This window comes from Platichthys flesus, chromosome 5, assembly GCF_949316205.1.
Source record: "Platichthys flesus chromosome 5, fPlaFle2.1, whole genome shotgun sequence".
Classification (NCBI taxonomy): Eukaryota; Metazoa; Chordata; class Actinopteri; order Pleuronectiformes; family Pleuronectidae; genus Platichthys; species Platichthys flesus.
Window position 1 is genome coordinate 25,746,581 of NC_084949.1, and position 21,348 is coordinate 25,767,928.

The 21,348-nt window shown below is 40.7% G+C and overlaps 2 protein-coding genes across 2 annotated transcripts; one reads left to right on the top strand and one right to left on the bottom strand.

Moving 5' to 3' along the window:
• The first annotated feature begins 412 nt into the window (after nucleotides 1–412).
• On the top strand, nucleotides 413–5,749 carry LOC133953489 (serine protease 1-like). The gene is made up of 7 exons (XM_062387414.1): nucleotides 413–3,017; nucleotides 3,215–3,401; nucleotides 3,544–3,741; nucleotides 3,850–3,911; nucleotides 4,143–4,255; nucleotides 4,382–4,442; nucleotides 5,721–5,749. The coding sequence occupies exons 1-7, from the start codon at nucleotides 2,978–2,980 to the stop codon at nucleotides 5,747–5,749; spliced, it is 690 nt and encodes a 229-aa protein (XP_062243398.1). The 5' UTR covers nucleotides 413–2,977.
• Nucleotides 5,750–7,739: 1,990 nt separating this feature from the next.
• Nucleotides 7,740–19,186, bottom strand: rac2 (Rac family small GTPase 2). The gene is made up of 7 exons (XM_062388083.1): nucleotides 19,042–19,186; nucleotides 15,314–15,385; nucleotides 14,091–14,208; nucleotides 13,068–13,130; nucleotides 9,598–9,757; nucleotides 8,806–8,939; nucleotides 7,740–8,226 (listed from the first exon to the last, which is right to left on the bottom strand). Exons 1-6 carry the CDS (start codon nucleotides 19,074–19,076, stop codon nucleotides 8,809–8,811), a joined length of 579 nt encoding a protein of 192 aa, XP_062244067.1. The 5' UTR covers nucleotides 19,077–19,186; the 3' UTR covers nucleotides 7,740–8,226; nucleotides 8,806–8,808.
• Nucleotides 19,187–21,348: the final 2,162 nt, after the last annotated feature.

The window sequence follows — 21,348 nt, forward strand, 5'->3', positions numbered from 1 at the left end:
CTGAACCTCTCAAGCACAACATCCACTCAAACCAGAGGCAGTAGCAGGGATAACACCAGTATTTTAAAACCTGGTAAAAACGGACTCATCATTCCATTTGCACACTCACCAGTAAGAATGCCTATTAAATAAATTAAAATAAAAAAGAGAAAAATAATATACTAGTTTCTCTAGTTTTACCAGAAAGAATGTGGTTTTTGTTTCTTTTAAATTGTTGATTTGGCTAATGAATTTTTCAGTGTCCCAGTTCATCCAGACTCTCAGTATTGGTTTGCTTTCACATTCCAGAGCAAATCATATCTTTTATCTTTCTATTCTGCGAGAGCATCAACCTACAGGTAAAGCAGATGCCTCTTCAGTAGGAAAGGTGTTAGTGAGAGAAATCACTCCCCCTGGAAAATCCCAGATGAAATCAACAATGATAACGGAACTCATTTAGAAAAATCATGCAAATAATCAACTTTCAACATTTTTAGGTCTGAATCAGCATTGCACCTATCATCGAAGGGGGGTGGAGCAGTTGAAAGAGAACATGGAACAATTAAAAACAAACTGGTCAAATGCTGTGATGACACAGAACTCTCATGGATTAAAGCCCTAGCGGTTGTGTTAATGACCTTGAGAGGGAGGGGAAGGGCCAGAACAGTTCTGTCCACATTTGAAATTCTTCCAGGTAGACCTATGAATACCTGGAGGTCCCTCCCCCAAAAAATCAAGTCCCCAACTCAGAAATCCCAGTTGATGCTTAGTTACTGTGTGCACATGACCAAAATGTTGAGCCTCATTCACACAGGTAAATGCAGCAATCCCTCAGCTAGCAGAGGGCCAGTTGCATAACCTGAGACCAGGAGACTGGGTGCTGATAAAAGACCTAAAGAGGAAGCACTGGAGGAAACCCAGATGGACTGGACCCCATCAAGTGCTCTTCACACCACCTACAGTTGTTAATGTGAAAGAAAGCACCACGTCCTTACGATCGTGGTCCCCATTGCATTGTGTCTAGAGAACAAAAACAGTGCCAAGGTCAGTACAGTTACTCTGCGTCACTTACAACACAGTTTCTATCAATGTCTTTTCTCTTCAAAAGTAACAATTGTGAGAGAGATAGCTGTCATTTGGCCATCGACCCCATGGTTTATCCTGGTCACCCAAACAAAGTGTATTGTTCATGGATAAACAACAAACACTATCATATTACTACATGCGGAACAGAACAGACGGCTGCACTGTGCTACTAAAAGATCTCAACACAAGTAAATATCTGAAACAGTCTGTAATCTGGTGTCAAAAAGACAAGGACAACGATCGGCCACCAGGACACCAGTCACAAATTTGTAAAAACACTACAAAGTCCACACCTCATGCAAATCAACTACACAATCGAATGAGACGATACATAGTTGATAAAGGCAATTTAGCCATCACTATGATGCAAGAATGGGCTACTGCCCATTACAGTTCTGATGCTGGATCTGCCAACATTTACCTACATCATCACAGACACATGTCACAGGTAATGCCTGTACCATCAGTAGCACACCTTAAAGTTTTTAAAGTTGCAAAAATTACATATCACGTATCAGCAGGTTAAATAAAGCTTTTCTTGCTCTTATACACATGTGTGATAAAGAGAGGGAAATAAATATATACGCACTCTTGATTCGCAGCGTGATCACCATCTACAGAACAACAGCTGACGTATACATGGAAATATGACTACAGGTTATATGTTGGTCCAATGAAATGTCTCGGAGCACAAAGATCTATGTGTACAAGTGAAATGAAACAGCAGTTACAAGTTACATTGAAGTTCAGATACACCTGCTGCACAGACGATAGTACCCAGTGCTTCATGTGTTATCAGACCCTCAGGTAAATTCAGGACTCAAGTTGTAGTTGCATATCAGTTACTGAGTGAAATATTTCCTTCTGCTATTGAACTTATCATCACAGCAAGAGGAGATATTTGACCAAGTAACTGATAAACTAACTTTAACAAGAACCTTGTGTTAAATGTCTTATCTTCAGTTGAGACACACACACACACACACACACACACACAAACACACACACACTTACACAGACACACATGTGCAAACACACTCACACACAGTTACTAAACTTTAAACTTGAAGCCACATCATTTGCAATGTAATGAAATGACTCAGCAGCTGGTCAGACCTAACTTGTCTTTGGTTCTTTCAACACTAAACATGCATTTGTATGTAAGGTGTTAGAAAAAATACAATACACCCAAAAACATAATAAAAGCACTCTGTTAGTCTGAGTAGGGAGGGGATGTAATTAAGTGGTTTCATATTTATTTCATATTAATTAGATTCATAGAATATTGAATTATTAAGTAATAAGGAGGCGATTTCAATCAGAAGTGTAGCTGTTTCCTACATAAATGTCACATTGAATAAATGATTCAACAAACTTTATTCTTTTAACTCGTATTAGACTGAATTAATTCAACACTCTTTCAATGGTGCCCTGAAAACACATCAATCTTTACAATTCAATTTAAACAGCCTACCGCAAGATTATTTAGGATCAATGTAGTTAACCTGTTTGTTGGTCTTTCCAACAAAAGTTCAGTAGGTTATATAAATACTCATAGAATATGTTTCAGCTACATATAAAATACCTACAATATATACATTCTTTACAAGATCCCAAATTTGTGCCTCTTTGCTTGATGAACTTCACAAGTTCGTCCTCATTTCCTACATATAAGTACTGATACGTGATGTATTTGTACAGCATTAGTACAAAATATTACACTGTATGTTAATCTAAAACTGTTATCCAACAATTAGCATAGATCTGCAGATGACTTTAGCCAATGGGGTTGCATCAGTAACTCTTCACCATGTGATTGGTGCCTCAGAGGCCGACGGGACATCCTGAACAGATTTAAAAAGACACAACTGTTGCCTCTGGAGGACAGACACTGAGACGGTGAAGGACAGCGATGGCTCGTCTCACAACTCTTCTCTTTGCCATGTGGCTTGGTGAGTAGGCAGCAGTTCTCTCTGTGTTCTAGTTTCAACCTGTTTCAGTAAAGCAATGCATCACATGTCTGTCTTTTATCAAGGTGAGAAAGTGAAGCATTTTGTTACATGACCGGGTCTGACCAAGAAACACTGCTGCTGCTTCTTCTTCTTTTGGTCAGATACTGTGATGAGATGTTGTTCTCTGTCTCATTCAGGTGTGACAGTGAGCACATTGGTTGATCTGGAGAAGAGAGTCTACGGAGGTAAAACGTGTGGGGCAAAGGAGCGTCTGTACCATGTCAAGGTGATAGCCGATAATGGAACACACGAGTCCTTATGTGGTGGCTCTCTGATCAGTGACCAGTGGATTCTGACTGCAGCTCACTGCTTTAAGCCTGGATGGTGAGAAAGTGATTCAACTATACTTTAATGCTCTGATGCACCGGTCATTAATGGTTTGATGTAAAACTATGATTGATAACCAACAGTATTAGAATATGTTATGTTGACTATGATTCAGTGATGTTTCAACTTTTACCTGTAGGACGATCACTGCAAATATAGGCGTGCATCCTGGTCCTCCTAAAGCAGTGCCTCCTAAAGCAGTGCCGATCACAGCTCAACCTGTGATCTTCAAAGACGTCAATGGCCAGAAACACGACCTCATGTTACTGAAGCTGCCTAATGCAGAGCAAGTTATCCAACCTGTTCCACTTCCTGACTGTACAGCTCCTCCCAAGAAGTGAGTTCTCATCCTTTCAGTGAACATGTGAAAATAAAAACTACAATTAGTTAACTTACTACGTATAGTTTCAAACTATATTTTTATTTAAATGTTTGTTTCTTACAGAGGTGATGTGGTTCAGATTGCAGGTCACGCTGCAACAACAGCTGGCCCAAATAAGGAAAAACGTGAGTTTCATGTTATTGGATTATTTTTGTAATCTTTTTTTCCTTGTGTTCTTGTTTTTTTCTTTTTTAAGAGAAAAATATTTAAATCTGTCAGTTTTTTCTGTCTTTATATTGTGTTGCCTATTTATACAAAAAAAACTCTTATAGGTTCAATGTAGTTTATTGAAGTATCAATAAGTATAATAATCTTCCAGTGGTGAGTTCACTGGTAAAAAGTTTTCTTCTCCTCAGTACATGATTCTTCACCAACTCTGCAATGTGCTGATATGAACATCGTCAGCTATCAAGTTGAAGGACATCAGCACACCATCTTTTACAGAGCACCTGGGGTGGATACATGTCCCGTGAGTACATGGCTTCTAACAACGTTTCATTTCTTCAGCTATAACAAGTTTCAATTGTTGGTTAGGAATAGAAATGTTAATGATTACATAAAAAAAATGCAATAAAAACACGTCTGTCTCTCACAGGGTGACTCTGGTGGAGGACTGGTGTACAATAACAGGATTTATGGTGTCCATATAACGTCTGGTAGATATGTCTGTTCTGAATCAGCTGAAGCAATGGAACTCTGTCATCCAGAATACTTGGACTGGATCAATCTTATTATCAACCCATCAGGAGCAAAAAAATCTTCTGGTTAATGGTGAAATGTTCAGTTATCTAACAGAAATTTCATATCTAAATTTACAGTTGATGTATTTGTTCATTAAATCTTTAACTATCATTTGTTAAATATTTTTTAATACATTTGTATATGAAATACAAGTTGTCAAAATAAACAATTGTGCATTTTCCCATATGTAAATTCTAAAGATGGCTTCTGTTATTATACAATCATTGTGTTGGAAAAAAAAACTATAACGGTAGACATAATAATATTCTGTTCTTCATTTATCAATATTAAAAAGAAAATTATAAATTTGACTCTTTTCCCAATGTTCTGTCAACTGAAATAAAATGAGTATCAATGCATTTGTGGCTTGTTGTTTTTAACTTTTGTGTCAAAGTCAAACTACACACATGAACACATTCCTGTTTTTCTTACCTTTACCACCAATGATTGAATGACTACCCTGCAGGACTGTGAGGAAAGAGCATGTTTTATGATTTCGCTTTACTTTTTCATGCATTGTTTATCTATTAAAGTTCATCTCCACGTGGAACACCTGTGGGAAGACAAAACAAATGCATCAAAATAGTTCAATCAACAACTCTGCTTTTACCATAACATGAAGATGTGTTTTGCATTTCACCATATTGAGAAGAAGACAGTAAAGTCACAGTTTTATTCCAGTCCATGTTATCTCACTTTGTTGGGTGCTGTGCTGGTGATGCTGGTAGATAGAGTCTGCTTTTCCTCACAGAACTTAGTTGTGGGACTTAGAAAGTAATTACAAACAGAAAACACACAAACCTTTAGTAAACAAGCACAACTGGGAAGTTTCAAATGTCTCACAACCTGAAAAATCTTTGCCTCACCACCCACTGGTCCTGAAGAACCATAATAAACCATCGAGAGGTCCCCAGTGTTTGGTTTCTGTCCCTTCTGGTGTAGAAACATGATGACGTTCTCTGCCAGTGAAAACAACATCACTCTTGATGACAGGTGATTTACACACTAATGAAAACATGTGAACTTCATATTCAGTTTACCCGATAGATCCCTGTAAACTTTTCCCACTGAACCAGTTCATGGAGTGTAAGAGCAGAAACTGTTGGTAGGAATGGAAAACTCCCTTTGCATAAACGGCACAGGTCCGCAGCCAATAGGATCATGTTGATAAGTGTTTGTGGTTTGACCGTCAGCTGCCACTGCTGAGACAGGAAGAAGGTGAACATATGAGAACAATGGCTCAGCTGATGCTTCCTCTCTATCTGCTGTGGCTCAGTAGAGTATTCAAATGCTTTCTATACTTAATACTGGTCACGCTTTGTTTTTACGATGCTGTGTAAAAGTAATTTTATAGTTTCAAATTTGAATAGATTTAATTAGTTCCTGCATTTGTCTGAATGCAGCTCATCCTACGTTTGGAGTCTGTATGCACAAGTAGAGCTATGAAACAATATCCTTATGTCTGTGCATGAAAATCTGATATTATCATCATCCATCCATCATCCTTCCATCCATCCATCCATCCGCCTCTTTACAGTGGGACTGCAGTTCCACTGATATAATTACAGTTATATTAAACAAGACTCCTGTTATCCAAGCACCACTGAGGGTAGAAATATTAATGGATGTTTAGTTTAACAGTGATTACGTTTACTTTTACTCGCAGTGTTTATTTCTTCTTGCATTGTCTAGCATTGTTTTCAGCCACATTCGACCTGACTGCACATTTCAGGAAGCCTGCCTCGCTGGAACACATCATCAAGCATTGATCCGAACTGGAGAGCTGTCAGCCCAGCAATCAGCAAGTCGAGGATAATGTGGTTTGAAAAGGCTGCCCACCTCACTGCTGCATACCAGGAGCCTCTGAGCAACACACCACTAAGAGGAGGCTTTACACTGCGGAGGATGAGGAATTGATTCAATGCAGGGACATGTTTCTGTGATGAACACTTCCCACATCCATACCCATTGTAGTCAAACTGACTGTAAACTGACTTTGCAAGACGTGTTCATCTTATAAATACAGACCAATTACCCTGGGCTGCTGCTTGTGTCCTGCAAACATTAAAGCCCTGTATAGATCTATACAGGGCTTTAAAAAGGTACAGTGGTTAAGTGTTGATGAAACTTCACACAGTGCTATTCTTCATGGACACAGCAGAATTACGTTTCTTTAAACTAAAACCTAAAACCTACAACCTCCATCTTATTCATTCAGGAACAAACATTTGAAGGATTTATGAGGTTAAGATAAATGTTTGAACTCTTTTGGCCATTGACTGTTTTCTCAAAGTGTACTTCTCATGATATGGTGGTGCAGTCGTTGTGCATCTGATTGTGTATTCAACCCACGTAGGATCATTCGTTCTCCCAGACACACACTTAAACCAATAATGAGCGATGTTGACCTTCATTTATTCCATTAATCAGTGTGTTTATCAGCCCGAACACAGGAGTCAGATTGATGCCACTGTCCCGGTGTCCCAGGCGAAGTGAGATGGATGATGTCTGAACCAGATGGTAGAAGTGTGAGCCGAGGCAGCGTGATGTTTGTGAGTCAGACACGTGCTGCTCATTCGTCTCACTGCTTTGGTGGTGCAGGGGATGATGATGATGACGATGATGATGATGATGATGATGATGATGATGATGATGATGATGATACATGTCTGATGCGGTTTGTGGAGTTTGCATTATGTCCCCGGCTGTGTCTGAAACCACTCCCTCACTATTCCCTACTTGACCATATAGTGACTTCTACATATAGATAACTAAACACTGAAGTCATTCTCACAGGATTTCCACATACAACAACATAAACCACAAATGTCGGCCGGTGGAGAATCCCATAGTAAAGGTTTATTTAACACTTAAAACAAAAAAAAAATTTGAATGATCATCTTTAAATATAGAAATAAACTTGTTTCCTGCTGTTTGTGCTGTGATGCGCTGCCCTGCTTCTATTTACATCTGGACGACATGTCACGACATTCAGACAACACCACAACAAGACAAACACACTATGGTACACAACAGTGAGTGATCGGACATAGCCGCTGTGTGTCCTCGTAGGTTTTCTCCCACAATCCAATGGGGTTAGGGTTAGGGTTAATTGAAATGTTAATTGAAATCTCTTAATTGACCCGACTGAGAAAGATAGTTGCAATACCCTGGCCTCCTGTCCCCCACCATGATGCTTGATGAGGATAATGTTAAAGATACAGATCTTTTATTTTCATATCACAACAAAGGATACATTAGTCAATAATTGTTAATTGAAAAACATTGTTCACTTCCCTACTTATACAAAACTATATCCTAATCCTTATTCTTAATCGTTAGCGCTCAACAGCTGAAGCACAAGACACCTTTATTCCCTCTGGGCTCCAGAAGTGCTGTGTAACAAAAGCAGGAAGTTTGGATTCATGTACAATCTGTGATCTGGGTGATACACTCCAATGAAAGGGTCTTATCTTACAGAGATGTGGTAAATGCTGCTGCTGCGTATATATAACGAACTTTAAGATTCAGTCTTGCTGTACAGAGAGTATTGTACCATTTGTTTACAACTGCAAAAGCATGCTTGTTTGTTTTTTTCTTGTTGTTTCTCTTAGAAATATTACAGACATTTCAAATGTTCTTCTTAAAACCCGGGCTCAGCAGAATCTCTTCCTCTCGTCTCCCTGGTCCTGGAAGAATCTGTAAAAACAACAAACGACCAGATGAGGGGATGATGCTGATGCATGACAGTCAGTGTACGGGTATGTTGAAATATCAGCAGGGTGCAATCACGGCTTTAATAACTATGGTAATTTGAAGAAAAAAATGAAAAAGCTCAAAACTGGATCCTTTTTTTTAATGTGGACTTTGTTATTCAGTTGTTAATGTACCTCCTGTGGAGAAGTGGCTTATTGTATTGTCGCCTGTCACATTATTACTGCGTTTTCCAGATCACTACATTATATCAGTCGTCCACCTGACAAATTGAAAATCTGTCTTGAAAAGACAGTTAATTAACCTAGTTCTGTTATTGCAACTTTTATTTCACACATCAAACGTGACACTGGAGAAATTCCTCGACGAGAACCAGCCTTCATTTTCACAGCTCACTCCATCGATATCTCACTCTCTGTCTTTGTCTTGGCAATTTGTGTGACTGACGTTTTCTTTCTCACATAAGTTGTGTAGACTTCAGATCCAGGGGAAAGGAAATGAATGAAAGAACCATTGAGGATACTCCCACACTCTGCTCTGGCTTTGACCCTTTCAGTTTCTCACCCTTTACAGCAGTGAGCAGCCCTTCTTCTTGACCTTGGTGGGCTGGGGGCAGAGCACGGCCCGGATGGCCTCATCGAACACCGTCTTCAGGCCACGCTGGGTCAGAGCCGAGCACTCCAGGTATTTCACTGCGTCTGTACATGTAAACAAAACCATGCAGGTGAGACTGAATGAAAGGGGGTCAGGCAGAGGCATAGACAAGAAAACTAGTGCATCTAAATGTGTGTTGTAGGCGTGTTGGAAAAGAAACGCTGCGTGAGCCTCATGTCGACAAGGCAGCACCTCAGAAGTGAAACCTCCACCGCCCCCTGGTGGCTGTCTTCAGCAGGAGTCAGAACCTCTGCCCACTCCAGTGAAAGGGGAACATGGACCAAACTTAAAAGTCAGAGTGCAACTTCAACTGTTAAGGTTTCTGCCATAGGTTTGTTTGAGTGTAATGTCATGATGGGGTTTACAAACTAATCTTAATGGTACCAGTTGAGGCGGGACCAGGAAGTCAGTTGGCCTTGTTTTGTCTGTTTTTGCCTGTTATTCAATTATTTATTCATGCCTGTGTGTGTGAATTCTGACCATTATAATATAAAAAAAAATCTGTCATTTGAGGGTAATAATCGACCATGTCCAATCCACTCACATGTGCTTACACTGTCCGTAGAATCAATATCTCCACAGTTATGGCACCAGATCAACCACCATCAGAGACAAAGCTAATGTGTGGACCCCATTCTCACCACATCTACAGAGGCCACAGTCAAACAAGACCTGAGAGAACCTCATCATCAAGTGACTGACCTATATCCTTTGCCAGAGCCAGGCCGTGAGGATAGGTGATCGGTGCGAGCTTCTTCTCCTTCAGCTTCTCGATAGTGTCCTTCTCGTCCCGCAGATCCAGCTTGGTGCCCACCAGGATGATGGGCGTGGAGGGGCAGTGGTGACGAACCTCCGGGTACCACTGGAATTTGAAGGAGGCAAACACAGGGGGGGATGGGCGGGCGGGGGGTAGGTGAGAAGAAGACGGGAGACGAGAAGAAAGAGGAAAAATGGAAAAAATGGGAAGTTAGATTAGGGAGTTTTTAGGAATTGTTATTAAACAAGGAACAATTTAAACATGTAAGAATGAGAAGAAGAAATTGTTGTAATTCAGTGTTTAGGCCCCAAAATGAAGTATTTTATTTTCAGTCCTGTTTCAACATCTTTCTATCGCTCACCAAGTATCTACCTTCCTTTTCCCTTTGATCTCTCCTTCACTTGTCCCTTTTCAACCCTCGGACGTCTGTCTCTCACTCTTCTCTTTTCCCTTTTCATTCTCCCTCCATCCGTTTCCCTCAGTGAGCAAATTAAAGATCAGTATCGGCTGGAGGAATTAAGTTGACAGTCGTAATTTTGGGATTTGGCAAATCCAGGCTGAGGAGTGGTGTTCACACGTGGGACATGTGGGGGATTGTGGGTAAAACCTGATGAGTCATACTGCTGCTTTTTACACTCAGTCTTTCAACTGTCTCACTGTGAAGGGCTGAAGTTTTTAACCACTCCCTGATTTGAATTCCAGGATTTCTTGAGACATGCGAGTAACCTTAATTCTGAAAGATTTGAGTCCTGATTAGAATTTTTATAATCTTCATTTAGCCAAAGGAAACATGTTCTGCTCATAATCAGGTTGATCATTCTAATTTGTGTTATTACTTGAGAAGTTTTACACTTCTTTCCTCAGACTGTCCATTGCTGCAGCTCCTCCTTTCAGCCTCTGTCTGAAACACTTGGTTTCAGCTCCTGTCTCTTTAATTACTTTTAAATTAACTTTATATTTGGCTTTTCTCAAGCCTCTGAGATTTGACTCAAGAAATGAGGTGAATCTGTTTTTGTGTAATTTATCTTCTTTCACTTTTCATGTTTCCTGCGGTGCATCAGTCGTGAAATAAAAGATTACATTTCCTTTTAATATCACAAAATGGTTGTTGTTAAACGCCACACCAATCTGTCTCCTCCTGACCGTGTGTCATGTGATGCAGCACAGTGTGAATACAGTGTGATTGGTGATGGATGGACGTTGCGTGAACAGGAGACTGCTAATCTATACTCCACCGTGTCACTTCACTTTGATTTGCTCGACATTTAGATGCTCAGGCCGCTCGCTGTCGATACTCGTTAACCTCTACACACGAAAGACAAATGAGCTTTCTAAAACTGATTAAAGAAGGATTGTGAAGCTGTTTTTTTAAACCAGACAAAGTCCCGGAATTAGAGGCTGAACGATCTGGTATTGGGATCGGATGAAGATGGCGTTTTGAGGAAGTGAACACTTTCTGATATATATTGAATTTACTTTAATTTACTGTTTTGCTGAATAAGCGAAACGGCAGAGTTCCAAATGCAAAGAGAAGCTCTCATCGAGTTTGATCCAGCTTTATTTTGTTCTGAGACACTGAGAGATGCCAGGACTTTGATCTCGTAAATTCAGAATCATGTGCAATATGTTTCTGTATGGACATATACGGATCTCACCATTCAAAGGGTTTCACAAGGACCCAGAAGATGTTGTCAATAAAACATGAAAAACACCCAATTAGGGAAACAGTGGCGGTTGTTGTAATGACCACATGAGCTCATACTTCAGTCTCCTTGTGAAACCACATTGAAATTCAGCACATCTGGATTTTTATCCGGATGCACACTGACATTGCTCATAAATATCAGTCCCCTTGGTTATCTTGGAGATTTGGTGATTTGGAGGGTTTCATCTAGATCCACGTGTTCTTCCATGAGAAATCAAAAGAAATGCTTTTCCCTCTATATCGAAGTTTCACCAGCGTTTCCTTTTTTTTTTTTACCTCCTCATAACCTGCTCCTCATTTTAAATTCCTTCCTCGCCGTTTCATCTTCATGGACCCACTTCTACCTCTCCAGCTCCTTGTTACCATGGTGACTTACTTGGGATTCTCACTAAAAGCGAGTCTGATCAATATTCACAACGTCCCCCCCCCTTTGTCTTCCTAAAGGACGGACTGGGCTGGGTGAAGACGTGCGACTGGTTTGGAGAGAGGTCAACAATGAGGGAGCTGCCGTTGAAGCTCGGCTCGTTGGAGCTCTTGCATGAAAGGGTTAACCTCGAGAGCTCTTCATTAGAGAGTGGCCCCGAACATGAAAGGTCTCGGTTTACGATGAAGCTGGCGTCTCCTCGTTAGCCCGCATGGCGCTGAATAGGAATAAGCAGGAGTGGAACACGGAGGGGAGGATAGAAATCACAAGTCTATGACAGATGAAGTCACTTATCAGCCAAACAGTCTCTGGATCCAGCTCCTGTTGTCCCATGTTTTTACCATTATACCTTTAAATATGTTAAATTAATGTTAAAGGTCCAGTGTGTAAGATTTAGGTGGAAGGATTTATTGGAAGAAAACTGACTATGAAACTAATCCTGGTGATGTTGTCATGTGTGTTTCATCTAGATTGTACAAATGTTGTTTTCTTGACCCTAGAACGGGACCTTTATATTTAAATACTTATATATATATATATATATATATATATTACAATAGTTTGTATTTACGGCAGAAGCGGGTCCTCTCTGTGGAGGCAGCCATGTTTTTTTTATAGTAGCCCAGACTGGACAAACTTAACCTTTTAGAGTTTTTATGACAACTGAAGGGTATCCAGCTACCACATGACACTTCACCACTAGATATCACTAAATTATACACCATATACCTTTAATTAAATTTTAATCTTAAATTGAACAGAAGTAAGCTAATTTGATTGGTCCCAGATAAACTGCATATGGCATTCTGACAGAGATTTGTCATCAATTAAACAAAAAATTATAATAAATTAACGGAAGGATTTTCAGGACGCTTGAAGTATGGGTGCTGAGGGGGCTGCAGCACCCCTCACTGGCAAAGGGCTGCAACTGCATGTGTTGTAGCTTTAATGTAAATATAACTGTGATTTGAGAAAACAAAAATTAATTAGTAAGATCATAACTTGTGTGACTTAAAGTACATGTGGTTTGTTCGTTTGAATCGTTGTGTGGTTCCCTCCCCCTCATTGTTCACCAGTCAGACACAGAATATCATAGATGACACATGATGTGGTGACGCACAAAGGATGAAGTTCTATCCAACAGTCTTGATTATCTAAAAACACACGTGTAGGAAAAGAAGCAAGAATCCAGTTTCTTCCATGTGATAGCGACTGTCATGGATATTGATCAGCTCTACCTCGATATAGGATCTATAGATGTGTAGGTTTTAGGTGTAGAGACTCACCTTAGCTCTGACGTTCTCGTAGGAGGCCGGGCTCACCAGGGAGAAACAGATCAGGAACACATCCTGCAGGAAACAAGGGGAGGAGGAAGAGGAGAAGGGGGGGGGGGGTGATGAAGAGATACTGAAGATGAACAACGAGAAGGTGAAGATGAGATAGTTTGATTTCAAACTGATGCAGCCTGAGCAGGAATCTGTAAAACATATGGTTTTCATGATATCTAATGTTTTTTTAAAAACCATTAAACTTATAGCGACGTGCTTCACTCCTCATCATCACTTGTGTCTCATGAGATTGATTCCTGTTTTCACTTCACCCGCCACGGAATAATAACCACTCCATCTCCAAGACAACTGAGCAGGTGATAAAGGGACACATTTTGAGTGTCGGGGGGGGAATCAATACATTTTCTGGAATGAAGGACTCTTCACATGATTTCCTCTTGTTTCATGGAGAAACTGGAGAATACTCTCACACTGAAAAGTATCTCTCACAGATGTAGACATTGTTTATATGTACATAATATATACGCATGTGTGTGTGTGTGTTTGTGTGTGTGTGCTTCACTCATTTCCTTCATGCTGTTGAAGATATTTCAATCTGTGTATTGATCTAGAAACTTCAAATCAAACTGAGACTGAGGATTTGATGCTGATGAGGTCCACAGCCGGGGGAAGGAAGGCTCTGGAGAAACCACGTGAGTTACTAGAACAAATCACTCTGGGTTTCAGCTCGATCCAATAGCATCCTCCATAATCGTGAAAAGGCCTATTGCATATTTTCATCTGTTGATAAATATCTGTGCAATTCATTTCTGCTTCCTGCTACGCTACGGTCACATCTCCCTTTACTAAGCTCTACATGAAATTCCTATCTGTGTGTTTCCACTTCCTCAGTAACTTCTCGTCTTTTCTTGTCTTGTCTGTCCCTGTCTTTGAATTTAATGACTCCCTACATCCATCCATCCATCCATCTATGAGTGTGTGTGTGTGTGTGTGTGTGTGTGCGTGTGTCTGTGTGCGTACCGTCTGTGGGTAGGACAGCGGGCGGAGCCTGTCGTAGTCTTCCTGTCCAGCTGTATCCCACAGGCCCAGGTTGACTGGTTTGCTGTCCACCATCACATTAGCTGAGTAGTTGTCAAACCTGTGGGGAGCCAGAAGGTCAGAGGTCGATCAATCAGCCGCCTCCAGAGTCACACAGTCATTTAAAGGAGGATTCCAAACCATCAATCATTTGATTCATAATACAAATGTCACGATGGGTTCTTAGAAGTAGACGGAGAGCAGGAGCTGTTTATTAGAGAAGCTCATTAAAAACTGTGAGTTTCTTTCTTATTGGAAATAACCACAGAGTCTGTGATGCTAACGCAGCACTGCCTCCATGTGGAGACACTGGAACACCACTCATCTGCTGTGTGTGTGTGTGTGTGTGACTGTGTGTGTGTGTGTGTGTGTGTTACTACCATGTAAAGACTTTGTATAATATAGTTAGGAAATGTAATAAAGAAATACAGCTGAATTGTAATTGCTATTATTATGATTATTATTGTTATTAGCTGACACCTACAGTTATGACCAAATCCCTGGTTAAGAGGATTTTTAAGTGACTTTTTCTCTTTAAATAATATATCTACATCATTTTTTTCTTCACCTAACTATATTTTATTTCTATGTCTATTTCATTACAATATTTGTGAACATAATGAAAATTTGGTTACACATAAAAATATTTTTCATAGTTCCAAGTTTCCTTCACACAGTGAAAAACAAAGAAGGTCAGAGATGAAATATTTTTTCAGGTGACTTTAAGGAGTTCTACTTTAAATTATATATTAATATTACTCACATCACCTTTATTAAATAAGGTTGTTATTTAATTTCTTCCTAAAATGATTGAATTATTGCAAACGCCCTGTCTTTACTGTAGCTGCCGGGGTTTAATCAGGCTGCTGCCAGTCTGAACCTGTCAGACATCTGCACGTGCACTGTGTGTGTGTGTGTGTGTGTGTGTGTTTGTGTGTGGGAGGCAATGATAAGACATATGCAATGCATGTGTTTTCGTATTGCTAAATCCTTGTCAGTGTAGCTGCATATTTAATTGTTGTAATTTTACTGTTTTTCATTTACATTCACACAGAGAGAGAGAGAGAGAGAGAGAAGTAGAGAGAGAGAGAGAGAGAGAGAGAGAGAGAGAGAGACAGCACGTGTGTGTGTATTTCTGTGTGTGTGTGTGTGTGTGTCATACTCACACAGTAGGAATGTATTCCCCGGGGAAGGCATTGGTTGTGTAGCTGATGAGGAGACATGTTTTTCCGACAGCTCTGAATCAAACAAGTAAAAACACATTTTTTCGATGAAGACAAAAACAACGTCTGAGGCCATAAAGTCTGAAGCAAGAGAGAGAGAGAGAGAGAGAGAGAGACACAGGGACACAATCTTTGTTCCACCTCCAAAATATCTCTATATATAATTAACAACAGTATGTAACATAATGAGACTATTTTTCACTCTGTTCTTCATTTTGAAGCATCGAGCAGCGACAGGAAATGATGCAACACGTGCACCGACAGACTCACACTGTGACTTCAAAATGCAGCTGCCGCTCAACTGTGATCAGCCTGTCCCTTCCTCTTGGTGCAATGCATTGTGGGTCGTTTTTAGTCAGGCACACGCACTGACATCTCTGAGTTTAGGCCCCGACTGGTCCACAAGGCGTCACAGGTCAACTCTGGTTTGGATTTTTAGATTCCATCAGTTCTTCCACAGCGAGGAAGAGCCGATCAAACAAGTACCGACTGGCCTCACTCTTATTTTGTTCCAGAGCTTTGCTGTCAGCGTTTCAACCACATCACCAGAACTCATCTTCACACACACACACACACACACACACACACACACACACACAAAGACAAATGCATCTCCAGCAGGGGAAGCTCATCTCTAAACTGTGTAATCTCCAGCTCTGGAACCCAAATCCCCAAATGTTCTGCTAGTGGTTTGTCTGTAAGGTTGAAATTTACCTGCAGATTCTCAAGTTTATAATAAAAAGCTTAAATTACAGGTTAATCGGTTTTATAGATGAATATTTAAATTCAAGATTAAGCTCCTGGATTTGGCTCAACTCTTTGTCGATGGATGACTTCTGTACTTTTTAGTTTAGCAGTTTTTTAGGATCAAGACTTTGTTTGAACGACGACAGTGAGAGGTCAAAAGTAAAGTTTGTATTATTAGGACTGGGGAGTGTGTTCTGTCACAAGTATAGACATACCAGTGTGTGTGTGTGTGTGTCTTCTGTGGTTGTGTGTGAGCGAAAAAGGAACTGATCTGTTTCATAAGCGGAAAACAGGAACCAGCTAAATTAAAGAAGAAGAAAAAACCCGTCCCCGTCTGATCTCCCTCTGTCCGCTCTCTATCTGGTTTTCCATCGAGGTTCCTCTCCTCCCCTCACACCATCCCTCGTTATCTGCTTTTATCTCAGCCATCTCTTCAGAGGAGACTCATTCTCGCTCCGTCACTGTTTCCGTCTCGTTTTCATCTCCTCTTCCTTGTTTCTGTCTTCGGGTGCAGCTTCTTGGTTCGTCAGCATCGCGTCAAAACACGACTTGCTCGAGACACCCCCGTATTCCTCTGCTTGGTTCAGTCCCAAAAAAATACAGGATGCAGGAAATAAATCTGATCATGTTTGTTTACATGAAAGCAGTTTTATATCTTTTTATCTTTGACCTTAAAGCAGCTTCATTAAAATGAGTTTGATGGTAGATCAGTTAAAAAGACTTAGAAGTTATTAAAAACAAGAGTTTATCTCCAAAGTTCAGCAGGAAGCTTTTGAAATATGAAGAGTTCTGAGCAGAGCTTGGTGGATAGCAGCAGCTCTTCTGGTTCAGGAAGCCGGGGATTATGGGTAATACCTCCTTCATGTTGTTGATATGACACGACTCTTCTCGTTTTCTTTATCAGCTTGATCCATCTCTTAAGAGAAGCTGCCTGATGTTTACAAAGTTTGAATGTTCCAAAGCAAAACTACAATTCATCCAAAAAGCCTAATAATACGACAATGTTTCAGAACAATAAAACTTTCTTTTCCTTCTTATTTTATCGCCTCGTCATTTCAGCCAATGGGAACATTTCTTTTTGGGGGGGTGCACACTAGTATTTAAAATACTGTGATGTTATTTAGCTTTTTGGTTAATTTGAGTTTGCCACCATGAGATTGTTCGTGTGTTACGAGATTTTAAAATCAGAGTTTAACGCTTTTAGTGACGCGTTGTGCGTATTGTGATTGATCCAGAGATCCATTAGACATGGAGTGTTACACAAGGTTTGATCTATCCGCAACTCCTTGTGAGAGAACTGTCTTTCTATAACTTCCTCCTCTCTCTCTGTTAACAGCAGCTTCACGTCTCTTCGGTCACACAGGGAGACGTGGACACGTGTTCACACACAAACAGCTTCAGGGGATGAAGTCTCTCTGCTGGCTCAACAAAATTCAACTTCTTTGTTTGGTGGAAATCCCCAAATGACACAAATAAAGTTAAAAACTGCTTCTATATTAATAAGCAATGACTTGTCACGCAAACACCGGCTCAGACTGAAAAGTGTTCTGGACGCTCTCAGAAGTTCTGCATGGTCGGTTCTGTGAAGCTCCTTCATGGGTTTTCAACTTGGTTCGGAATTTATCTTTTTGTCATCCAGCAATTTCAGAAAACAGTGAAATTATTACTTTCTGCTGCGATTGTCCAGATGTGCACAGCTGTGGATGAATAAATCAATGAGGTGTGGTGTCTCACAGACAAATCACGTTAGTTCAGGTTGGACAAAGATCGATGTCTTGGTCAAATTTACTTAAACATGTTGTTCATGAATGTTTCAAACCACAACAGGATTATGATTATGATTATTCCTTAAACTTAACCAACTGCTCTGAACTTCTAAAAAACTTTTATGATGCTGTCCTCACTCAAAATAGATCAAAAGTTCAGATGGAAACTAAAATATCTGTCAACAATTCACTAGTTTTTAGAACAATTTCAATCTGGTCGTATTTAGGTTTCCCACCAAAACATATCAGGTGTTGTGATCTTAATTAATTTAAAATGTAACTTTTAGGAGATTGGATAAATTCTGAGATGAAACACCTTAATTTCCACTAGAGGGATTTGTCACTTTAACGTAATGCTTCTTTTTTGGGGGGGAACTTTGCAACTCTCTTTAAGTGTGTTCACCTCAATAAGTCAGGAAAGCTTAACTTTATAGTTTTAAATCACAGTGTCACATTCGGCGCAGACAGGAAGCTCAACACACACGGTCCTGTAAAGCCTGCGCCCGGCAAAAGTCTAATTTAATTTATCGATCACGCCGCAGCAACGACTTCCCCACTTCCGCCATCACGACAAATGACACTGCTGCTCCACCTTAAAGGACAGAGAGTGTGTAGAGGTTTGAATCTTCTGAACCTTTAGACGGGGCAGAAGGTTTTTAATTCTAAGGAGTTTAACAACTTCCAGCTTTAACCAAGTAGAGCCTCCATTATCTTTTTCTGGTTTAATCTACTGGTTTCTCTTCTGGAGCTCCTCTTTCTTCTTTGGTTTGTCCATCTGCAGTGAAGAGCCTCTGCTCGGAGCCGGCGCTGCGTTACTGCATTTCCCTGCATGTCGTGGCCTGTTCTCCCCATCAGGCCCCATCACTGTGAATCAGCGCTGTCAAACACACGCCTACAGCCTGACACGTCTCCCCGGACACACTCTGTTCTCTCATGAGTTTTGAAGAGTCTAGGAGTTTTTGTCTTTTAGCAAACACATTAAAACACAAGTTGAACACAATCTATGAAGAGGAAAACCCCCTCAGCTCTGAGGCCAAGGCCCCAAACGGCCCCATCACACCCCGGCCGAGTTAACACCTCAAGATTCGACATCTTTCACAGCATCTTGATTCAAGTTACAGCAAAGAAGGTAAAGTTGAAGATTAATAAATGTCGTACCCATCTCCCACGACCACACACTTGATCGCCTGCATCCTGTTCCGCTCGGCTTCGTCTCTGCTCGCTGACAGACACACACTCGGAGGGGAAGGTGCAGACACGACAGGAAACTGTTACCTCCCTCGCTCCCCTCCCTCTGCTGCCTCTCTTTCTTCCTCCCTCGCTCTCTCTCTCTCTCTCCCTTCACTTCTGCACTCATCGCTCCTTCCTGTGTTGCGTTGTGTTTGTGTTTGTGTGTCGTCTTCTAAACAGCACAACTTGTGTCATCGGCGTGCGAGGTGGTGTAAAGTACACTACAAGTGGGACGGAAGAAGTTGCAACAGGTCGAAGGTGTGAAACTGGACGTGAAGGGTTTCGTAAGGGGGAAGAAGTTGAAGGGCTTTTTTTTAAACTTCCTCCTTTTGCAATCATATGCACACTCACACGCCAACACAGTAACACACACAAACACACACACACACACACAGCAGTGTCTCCATGACTACACAGGACAGCACGTTGATTTCCTGGAGACCAACTCTAACCTCAACCATAGTTTCTACACGTTTAAACTGAACTGTAATCAAACCGACACCTTAAAACGGGTCTTTAAGATTAAAACGTACATTATGTGGACTCACTTTTTGTCGCCATATGGAAGACAACTGTGTGTGTGTGTGTAGAGGCGGTGGTCTAGTGGCAGAAACTTGGACTATGGGCAGAGAAGGTCTCTGGTTCGTCTCTGGTTCAACTCCACGGAGAAACAACAAAGAGACGAACCTGGATTGATCTGTCCAAAAATCCAAGAGGATTCTCCCTACCCTGTCTAGTGCCCCTGAGCAAGGCACCTTACTCCCCCAACATCTGCTCCCCGAGCGCCGTACATGGTCGCTCACTGATCTGTGTGTCCTGCACCAGATGGGTCAAAAGCAGAGATTAAATTCCCTACCGGCATGAGTGTGCCTTTGCATGTCTGTGCATGTGTTTGGTATTAATAAATGCATCTTAATCTTAATCTTATAAATAGCTTTAGGTCCCCACAACATGAGTAATACCTGCAACCAATACTATATTAACACACACGTCTGACTCTAGTTGAGTTTAAAGGGTTAAGGTTTAATTCCCATTGAGATAAGAGATTAAAAATGTGCCTGTTGCAATGTTAAATTATGAATTATTTGAATTCATAGCAGATTCAAATGGGTTCTTCGACCAGAACCACATCCCTCCACCAAGTGTGTAGTTAAAAAATAAGTTAATTCACTTTTTTTAAATCAAAGAAAGAAACAGAACCACGGTGATTAACCTTCTTCACCAAACACACAGACATAAAGTTTGTTATAAGTAGTTTAAGCTTTAATTTTCAAATTAATAAAGTGACAATTGTTGAAAATGCATTATTGCAACACACAAACGTTCACACACAATCATAATAACACATATCTTATTTATTTACATTACATATACGCACCATACTCTGCACTTTAACTCCTTTTTTGCACTTCTGGTTAGACGCTAAACTGCATTTCGTTGTATAAGTACTTGTACTGTGCAATGACAATAAAGTTGAATCTAATCTAATCTAATCTAATAACTGTGATGTCCTTCCGCTTCCACTAGAGGGCGCATCAGCATAATGTTTGCTTCTAAATGTCAGCGTGCTTGTGTCGTCACCTCTACTGGAATCGAACGTTTTCAAATGTCAAGTCCGCCCCAGTCGGTTCGCCACACATGAGACGAGAGGGAGGAGGATCTCTTCTTCAAAATAAAATGATCCGAGCTGCAGTTGCAGGATGAATAACTTGTGTCCGCTCCGTGTTTACCTCACATGTGACGTGAGGCCAGGATTTCAAAACTCACTTCCTGGCCTCCGCTGTGTTTTGTAATGAGCTTCATCGTGCGAACAGATTTCTAAACACTTTGTGTCACTTCCACACCGGACGACGTTTCAATCTGACGTCTACAGAAACACCCAATGGTCCAAAACTAAGAATTACAAGTCCCGGTCATGTAGCTACGTGTGTTTGTTCTCATGTGACTGTGAGTTAAACATTTTCTCCTCCAGGAATTGTTTTAAGAGACTAGAACCAATGTCCTGTTGTCTTTAGCCTCCACCGTTGATGTAGATTCAGTCCCTCCAGGTGTTTGTGATATAATGCATCCCCAGACATATAAGTTCACTTCATCCGTGAGTCAAAGTGAACATTTGTGCAAACTTTGAAAGGATTTCCTCGGGGCGTTGTCAAGATACCACGTTCACGAGTCAACAAAGATGTGTTAAGGTCAAAGTGACCTTTAACCTTTGACAAATTCTAATTAGTTCATCTA